Source organism: Elephantulus edwardii, unplaced genomic scaffold, assembly GCF_000299155.1.
Source record: "Elephantulus edwardii isolate Elephantulus edwardi_28Jun2011 unplaced genomic scaffold, EleEdw1.0 scaffold00437, whole genome shotgun sequence".
NCBI classification, from domain to species: Eukaryota; Metazoa; Chordata; class Mammalia; order Macroscelidea; family Macroscelididae; genus Elephantulus; species Elephantulus edwardii.
The window spans coordinates 115,088-124,546 of record NW_006400187.1 but is presented as its reverse complement, the minus strand read 5'-3'; the positions used below and the strand labels follow the sequence as shown (position 1 = coordinate 124,546).

Genomic DNA, 9,459 nt, shown 5'->3' with positions numbered 1-9,459 from the left:
AATTGGCACAGGATAGAGCAGAGTTCAGGGCTGTTGTACATAGGGTCGCTATGAGTCACAAGTGACTCGATGGCACATAACAACAACAACATTTACTTGTCTGACTAGACCCCTGAGATGGATTATTTTTTTATGCTTTCTCTCATGTTTCTACTAACATAAAATTTTTAATAATGTACAAAGGTACCAATTTCCCTGTAGAAAGACACTATAGATTGGTAGTAGAATTCTTGACTTCCACATGGGAGACCCAAATGGATTCCCACCCAATATACTTTGGCAAAACTACCACCCATCTGTCAGTGGTTGTCAGCTTGTTATTATGATGCTAACCACTCCCTGTTTGCAATTTTTACGTTCCCGTTATGAATTGTTTTTTACCAATTTTTATTAAATGCATCTTGATTGCATGTTCTGTCAATTTAGGACTACAAAAGATGACTCAAATCTTCAGTTTCCTCCTTGGTTGTTGGAGCATATATTTGAATAACAGTTATATTTACAGGTATTCCTTATATGTGTGTAGATAATATCCTATCATTCACAACATTGTATGTTAGCATAGATTTTGAATTTTTTTTTACTATGAATGAAACACCATTCTTCTTCTATTTTTCAGTCCCAATCTAATGGGTCATATAGTTGTCTGATTCAAAGTGGCCAATACCAGCCCATCTCAATTCATTAATAGCTCAAATGTTGACCATTAGGCATTATATTTAATTTCTGATAACTTTCAGGTTTCCTAGATCCATATTCATACATTCCATGTTCCAGTTATTAATGGATATTTACAGTTGTTTCTCCTCATTTTGAACTGTACTCCTTTGTTGTTCATAGAGGAGGAACTGCCTAGAAGAGATCCATTTGTTTTGTCATTCTCAAAAAAGGTAATCTAAGGTTTTGGGGTTCCCCGTCCCCCATTCCTTCACTTCTGGAGTCTAACTGTGTTCTATCATTCATAGTATTTTCCAAGACCTGTTATTTCAGAATTAGATGGCCAATCCTTCTTCCTAGTAGGTCTGAATCTGGAAGGTCTGCTATAGTACAGCATCTGACAGACAATCACTGTACCCATAAGTAAAAACAATGCACAAGCAAACCTCTACTTATCTATGCTATTAAGGGCAGACATACAAGACACTTCCCCAATACAAAAAAACTGACAGATAAATGATAATACCACCAAGAGATGGCCATACTTTGCTGAGAAAGACCAACACACCTGTTGCCAACCAAAGGCTGGAAACCTCCAGGTCTTGCCTTATGGTCCTGTCTCATTAAGTAAGACCAGTGAGCTCACCACCAACACCCTTGGCACCAGCAGTCAAGAAATAAAAAGATTAGTTGCATTATGAAAATCCACTCTCCAGAGTGCCATAGAGCAACAATATTAGTTTAAAGACTGAAGTTCACCTGATTCAAGTCATGGTCTTCTCAATTCTTGTTATGTATCTGAAAACTGGACAGTGACTAAGCATAACACAAGAAGAATCAATGCCTTTGAATTGTGCTTCTGGAGAAGAGTATCAAACATACCATGGGCTACCAAGAAAACAAACAGGTCTGTCCTGAAGAAAGTGAGACCAGGGTGCTTCTTGGAAGCAAGAATGATGAAACTTCAACTAAAGTACTTTGAGTATGTTTGTCAGGCAGAACCAGTCCTTTAAGGAGGACATTATGATTGGAGGGTAGAAGGTCAGTGCAAGAAGAGGAAGACCCCGGATAAGATGGATTACACAGTGACTATGGCAATGGAGTCAGGTGTATTGGAGATGGTGAGGTTGGCTCATGTTAGGGCAAGGTCCAAAGTTCTTGTTAGCAAGATGTTTAAAATCAAGAAAGATGCACACCAGAACTTTATTCTTTCTCTATATCTATTCATCTATATGCTGAGTAAATAATTCCAGAGGCTAAACTTTATGAAGAAGGTGGGAAAGAGATCAGAAGAAAACTCACCAAAAACCTGCATCATGCAAATGACACAACTTTGCTTGATGAAAGTGAGAATGACTTGAAATGCTGGTTTCAGAAAATCAAAGAGTATAGTCTTCTAAATGGCCTTCTTCACATCAAGAAAACAAAAATCTTGCCACTAGGCCAATAGGCAAAATGATAGATGAAGAAAAGACTGAAGTTATCAATTATTTATTCTTGCTTGAATCTACAATCAATACTCATGGTATCAGCAGTCAAGAAGTCAAAAAATGTATTGCATTGGGTAAATATGCTGTAAGGACCTTGTTAAAGGGTTAAGGACCAATGATGTCAGTTTAAAGACTAAGGTGCATCTGATGTAAGCCATAGTCTTTTCAATTACTTGTTATGCATCTATAAGTTGGATGATGACTAAGGATGATGGAAGAAATGATACCCCTGAGTTGTGATGTTGGAGAAAAGTACTGAATAGCTCATGGACGGCCAACAGAACAAATACTTCTTAGAGACAGTTGAGTCACGGTGTTCCTTGAAGGCAATGATAGTGAGGCTTTATGTTACATATTTTGGGCATGTTTTTAGGCAGGACTTGTCCTTGAGAAGAACATCATACTTGGAAAGGTAGAAGGTCAGTGAAAGAGAAGGAGACTGTGGATGAAATGGATTGACAGAGTGATTGTTACAATGGGTTCAAATATATGAGAGATGTTGAGGTTGTCACAGGATAGAACAAGGTTCAGATCCATTGCTCATGAAGTCTCTGTGAGTCCTAGTTGACTCAAACTACCTAACGACAACAATGATACTAAACAACCTTCAGTGGTTCTTCCTTTACAAAACAGTCTAAGAAGAAAGAGATGCTGTATACTTACAAATACACCAGTCAGTGAAAACTCTACAGCTCATAGGACTAGGCACTGTTTCTATTTTATTGCGCATGAGGTTGCCATGTATTCAGGGCTATATTTTCAACAGCAAACAAAAATATTTCCCCCTGCACCCTGGTCACCACTAAATACTATCTTTTGTTCCATTGGTTATTTGCATTTCCCCTTTAACAGTGCTATCTTTACAGACCTGAATAGTCTAAATTAGTATTACCCCCGTATTCACTGTCAGGAGAGGCTATTCCTTGGAGAGGGACATCATGCTTGGAAAGGTCAGCAAAGGACAGAAAGACTGTCCACCAGGTGGATTGATGCAGTGAGAGCTGCAATGGCTCTAGCTTGTCAGGAAATGTAAGGATGGCACAGGATATGACAGGATTAAGATCTGTTGTTCACAGGGTCGTTATGGTCATACTTGACTCAATGATACCTAACAAAAACAACAACATATTTACAGTCTCTGATGATAAAGGAAATGATGAACTGGGGTGAGGGGAACCCAAATACAAACAAAAAATTTTAAGTTATTCATATATAAGTTAAAAATGTATGCTTAAACAAATTCTGCTTTCAAATTAGTTTGAAACCACTTTAAAATGTTATTTAAAAAGTAAGGAATTTTAATGTGGGGATTTTATAATACATTTTAAAATATAAGGAAATTGAAATAGATGGCTTTCATTTCAAAATTATATGTATATATGGCATATAAATATCCTACATATTTTATGCCATCAGCCAATTTCTTTTCCTTCTTAATTTTAACCTAAAACCCTTAAAAGTCATGTGTGTTTCCTCAGATATCTCTGGGCACATGAAAAGGGTTAAACTAAATCTTTTTATTGTTATAAACCCCATTGCCAACTTCACACTGAGTTTTACTTCCTTTTCTTTTTAATACAGAACTGTCTTTACATTTTTTTTCCTTTTAGAAAAATCAGATGTTAAGGAAAAGGCTATCAGTAAGTTTGGATCTTTTTCAGCAACCTTGGAAAATGGAATCTGCCTCTCAATAAGTTACTATGGATCTACTGGAGTGGCACCAGGTGAGATAACACAAAAAGAAGATGTGGGTCTCCAGGCCAATGGTGTCTGCCCAGACTCAATATGTGGTATATGCCCTAAAGTAGCTCTGGTAGCCTACGGATAAGGATCTGCACTGCCAACCCAGAGGTGTGTGGTTCAAATCCACCAGTTGCTCCACGCTCCATGGGAGAAAGATGGGCACCTACCTCCTGTGCAATTTACTGCCTCTGAAAACCCACTTGAAGGGTTAGCTATAAGTCAGTTCTGACTTGACAGTACATAAAAACTGCATAGTTCTTTTACAGAGTGAAATACAAGATTAAGTATATGTGTGGGTGTTTTAGTCACCAATAATTAATACATCCTGATGGTGCGTTTGCTCCATACCTATTCAATATTTATGCTGAGGAAATAATTCATGAAGCTGAACTCTTTGAAGAGGGATAAGGCATTAGGATCAGAGGAGGACTCATCAATAACCTGTGTTATACAGATGGCACAAACTTGATTGCCAAAGTGAGGAGGACTTGAAATGTTTGCTGCACAAGATTAAGGACTACAGTCTTCAATATGGATTATGTCTCAACATCAAGAAAAGAAAGGTCCTCATCATAGGGCCAATAGAAAACATCATGATAGATAGAGAAAAGATTAAAACTGTCAATTATTTTATTTTACTTGGATCAACAATCAACACCCTTGGTACTAGCAATCAGGAGACCAGAAGACATAGCATTGGGCAAATCTGCTGTCAGGGATCTCTCTAAAATACTTTCAAGTAGTACTGTAATTTGAATATTAATGTGTGCCTGATCCAGGTCATGGTCTTTTAAATCACTTACTAAACCATCTGAGAGCTAGACAGTGAAAAAGAATGACAGAAGAAAAATTGATGCCTTTGAGTTGTGGTGTTGGAGAAGAGTAGTGAATACTCAAAAACAAAAAGCCAAACAAACAAATATGTGTTGGAAAAAGGATAGAGTGTTCTTTGGAAGCAAAGATGACAAAGCTTCATTTCTCATAATTTGAATGTGTTGCTAGGAGAGAGTGTTCCTTGGAAAGGGACACCATTCTTAGAAAAGAAAAGAAGACCTCTATTGAGATGTATTGGCACAGCTACTGCAGCGAAGTGTCAGAGATGTTGAGGATGGCACAGGATAGGATAGGTTCAAGTGTGTTCATAGGCATGGGTATGTGATTTATCTAGAACCATTTATCTGTATCCATGAGTTCTCCATCCACAAATTCAACCAATGTGTTATGGAAAATATAGAGGAGAAAGGCTTCTTAAAAGCCATCAAATATGGTCAAAGCAATACTTTAAAGGCTAAGAGAGTGTTTAAAGTGTTATTTATGGAGTGTTTTTACCTTATTAGGGAAATATGAAGGCATAATCTGAAAGGAATTTTGCTGCTAAATCAAAGGTGATGCCTCTTTTCAGCTTAAATCAGTTGGGGTTCTGCTGGAGAAAAAAATAGGTGATCTCTTCCTTTGTGATTTATAGTCTCTGAAAATCTACTGGAAGGTCAGATATGAATTTATTTCAACTGGACAGCAATGAGTTTTTCAGTTACAGCGTATTAAGCATTAGAGATTATCTACAGATACAGGATAATATCCATACACATACAAGGAAGGCAAGTGAATACCACTATCATTCAGATATATGTACCAACAACCAGAGACAAAGAAGAAGAAATAGATGATTTCTACCAACTTTTACAGTCGGAGATCAATTGAACATGCAATCAAGATGCATTGATAATAATCCGTGACTGGAATGCAAAAGTTGGGAACAGAGAAGAAGAATCAGCAGTTGGAAAACATGGATTTGGTGACAGAAATGAAGCTGGAGATAGAATGATTGAATTTTGCACAATCAATAACTTATTCATTGCAAATACATTTTATAAGAAACATAAACGCAGGTCACACACATGGATTTCACCTGATGGTATGCAAGGAATCAGACTGATTACATCTCTGGAAAGAATCGCTGGAGAAGCTCAATATCAGCTGTGAAAACTAGGCCAGGGGCTGATTGTGGAACAGACTACCAACTACTCATATGCAAATTCAAGCTGAAGCTGAAGAAAATTAAACCGAATCCATGGGAACCAAAATATGATTCTGAGTTCATCCCAGCTGAATTTCAGAACCATCTCAGGAACAGGTTTGAGGCTTTGAACACTAATGGGAAAAGACCTAATGAGTTGTGGAAGGATCAAGTCAAGTGTATCATCCAGGAAGAGTGCAAACGGTCATTGCAAAGACAGAAGAGGAAAAAAAGACCAAAAGGGATGTCTGAAGACACTCTGAAGACTGCACTGGAGTGCAGAGAAGCCAAAGCACAAGGAAGAATTCAAGATACTAAAGAGCTGAACAGAAGATTCCAAAAGGCAGCACGGGATGACAAAGCAAAATAATACAGTGAAATGTGCAAGGAGCTGGAGTCGGAAAATCAAAAGGGCCAAAGTTGCTCAGCATTTCTTAAGCTCAAGGCACTGAATAACAAATTCAAACCTCAAGTTGCTATAAGCAAGGATGCTTTAGGCAGAACATTAAATGATCCAGGAAGTATTAAAAGAAGATGGAAAGTATATACTGAGTCATTGTATGGAAAGGAATTGGCAGACAGAAGAATTTCATGAATTAACATATAAGCAAGAGCCTATGGTGATGAAGGAAGAAGTTCAAGCTGCCTTGAAGGAAATAGCAAAAAACAAGGCCCCAGGAATACATGGTTTACCAACTGACATATTTCAGCTAACAGATGCTGCCCTGGACGTGCTCACCAAGTTATGCCAAGAAATTTGGAGAATAACCACTTGGCCAACTGACTGGAAGAGATCTATATTTGTTCCCATCCCAAAGAAAGGTGATCCAACAGAGTGTGGAAACTATAGAATGATTTCATTGATTTCACATGCAAGCAAGATTCTACTGAAGATTATCCAAAAACGACTGGAACAGCACATCAGCAGAGAACTGCCAGAAGTCCAGGCTGGGTTTAGAAGGGGTCATGGTACCAGGGATATTGTATCTGATGTTAGAAGGATCTTAGCTGAAATCAGGGAATACCAGAAGAATATTTATCTGTGTTTCATTGATTATGCAAAGGCATTTGACAGTGTGGATCAGAACAAACTGTGGCTGACTCTGAGAAGAATGGGAATCCTAGAACACTTCATCATTCTAATGCGAAACCTATACTTGGACCAAGAGGCAGTCGTCAGAATAGAGCAAGGGAACACTGCATGGCTCAAAATTGGGAAGGGTGTACGCCAGGGATGTGTCCTATCTCCATACCTTTTCAACCTGTATGCAGAGCAGATTGTCTGAGAGGCTGGGCTCTATGAGGAGAAGTGTGGCACCAAGATTGGTGGAAGATTTATTAACAATCTGCGTTATGCAGATGACACAACCCTGCTTGTTGCAACTGAGGAGGACCTGATGCACTTGCTGCAGAGAGTCAAGGACTTTAGCCTTCAGTATGACCTGAGTCTCAATGTCAAGAAGACAAAGATTCTCACCACTGGACCAATTGGCAACATCAGGATGGATGGTGAAGAGACTGAGATTGTTAACAACTTTAGTTTGCTTGGCTCCATGGTCAACACTCTTGGAACCAGCAGCCAGGAAATAAAAAAATGTATTGTGATGAAAAAGTCTACTGTTAGGGACCTCTCCAAAGTACTGAAGAGCAATGGTGTCACTCTGGAGACTAAATTGTGTCTTATACAGGCTATAGTCTTTGCAATCACTTGTTATGCTTCAGAGAGTTGGACAATGACCAAGGAGGATAGGAGAATTGACGCCTTTGAGCTGTGGTGCTGGAGAAGAATATTGAGAATATCATGGACTGCTAGGAAAACAGATTCATTCTGGAGAGGGTTAAACAGGCTGCTCCTTGGAGGCAAGGATTCTGGGGCTTCATCTGACATACTTTGAACATGTTGTCAGGAAGGACAGGCCCTTGGAGAGGGACATCATGCTTGGGAGAGTGGAGGGACAGGGCAGGAGGGGAAGACCTTCTATGAGGAGGATTAAGTCAGTAACTGGGATAATCAGGATGGGTGTGTCAGAGGCAGTGCGATTGGCACAGGATAGAGCAGGGTTTAGGGTTGTTGTACATAGGGTCGCTATGAGTTACTGGTGACTCCATGGCACATAACAACAACAACATCAATGCGTATACATTATATACAAATAATACACCATGTTACATATGGTACTTTATTGTTTCACTAACACACCAAGCATAGTTTTCCACTTGCTTATTTTCCTTTCTTCTGTTTATAGAACACAAAGACCCCAATTTGGAAACAATGTTGGATATCCCCTCAGCACTTACTCCAACAATGATTCCTATTGTAGTGACTGTTCCTCAAGGCAAACCAAAAGGAGGAAAAACAAAAGGCAAAGAAAAACCTAAAGGATCCATTAAAGAAGAGGAACACCCAAAAGAAGAAGAGAAAAAGGTAAATTAATTTTGCCATGGATTCCAAAACCCTGTTTCTTCCTGAGTGTTAACTCTTTAAATCTTGAGTTTTGGTAATTGTGTTATTATGGCGCATTACCAAGATATTTGGAGAAGAGATAGAATTCATACTCCTGGGAGCATTGCCTTTCCATACTGTTTTAGGTCATTTTAATGCACTAAGAATGACTAATTCTACCTAAAACCTTGATTTTTGGTTATTCTTACTATTTGTTAGGTTCACTTTCACTATTATTTACTTTTACTACTTTATTTAACTTAACAACTACAAGAAAAGAGTCTATACCTAAACAATGGAAACATGTCAAATTCATAGTCACAACAGACTTTTTTAATAGCTATCAGGGTCTTAAGAATCTAGTAAGATTAAAGGACTGCCGAGTCTAGCTTCCATTTATGATCAAAAATCATTCCACTTTTATCCTCACACCTCTATATAACATACACACATACACACAAACGCGTTGTTTTTCACCTCAAGTCAGACTCTAAAGGTTTTTCTAATACCGAATACAGATCAAAGGAGGATTTAAAAAGAAAGACAAGAAGGAAACTACCGATCAAACCTTGTACAAGTACAAATCCTTGACATTTTATTAGAAGGAAAAGTGTGTTACACAGTGCTCAGGAAATTGGATTTTACACTCTGGCCCTTTAAAACTTAGGGGTTTATGTGTTAGTCAGCCTCAGCAGTGCTTATGAGGCTGTACTCGATATATAACCACATGTCAGGCCACTTGACCCTTGTTAAACAAAAATCTCCAAATGTTGAACAGAATGATTCCAGGTGATTCCTTTAAAACTAATTTGGCTGAAAGAAATTTGGTGGCAAGCCAACTAGTTCACCGCAACATTTTTAAAAATTGATGATAATGGGAGTGTGAGAAAATGATTACTGATTTTGCGTATGATGAGATTTGACATGACTTAATTGGGCCTTTGAGCATTGTATTTTACAAAATTGCCATTTAATTTAGTTTTAATGCATTTTCGGTTAATTATTTTCATTCTTTTTTTTTAATTTAGGTTGTTTATTTTTCATTTCAATGAACATCTACAGAGATTTGGGGATTCCATTCATTCATTGTTGCACCCTTCTCCCCGCAC

The 9,459-nt window shown here is 38.1% G+C and overlaps 1 protein-coding gene across 1 annotated transcript in view; it reads left to right on the top strand.

Moving 5' to 3' along the window:
• The window catches only part of SPAG17 (sperm associated antigen 17), a 395,169-nt gene that overhangs the window by 280,116 nt on the left and 105,594 nt on the right, over positions 1-9,459 (top strand). Inside the window, exons 24-25 of the mRNA XM_006902657.1 lie at positions 3,758-3,871; positions 8,154-8,332. Of these exons, the coding sequence (XP_006902719.1) occupies positions 3,758-3,871; positions 8,154-8,332 (293 nt within the window). The remainder of the gene's footprint in view (positions 1-3,757; positions 3,872-8,153; positions 8,333-9,459) is intronic.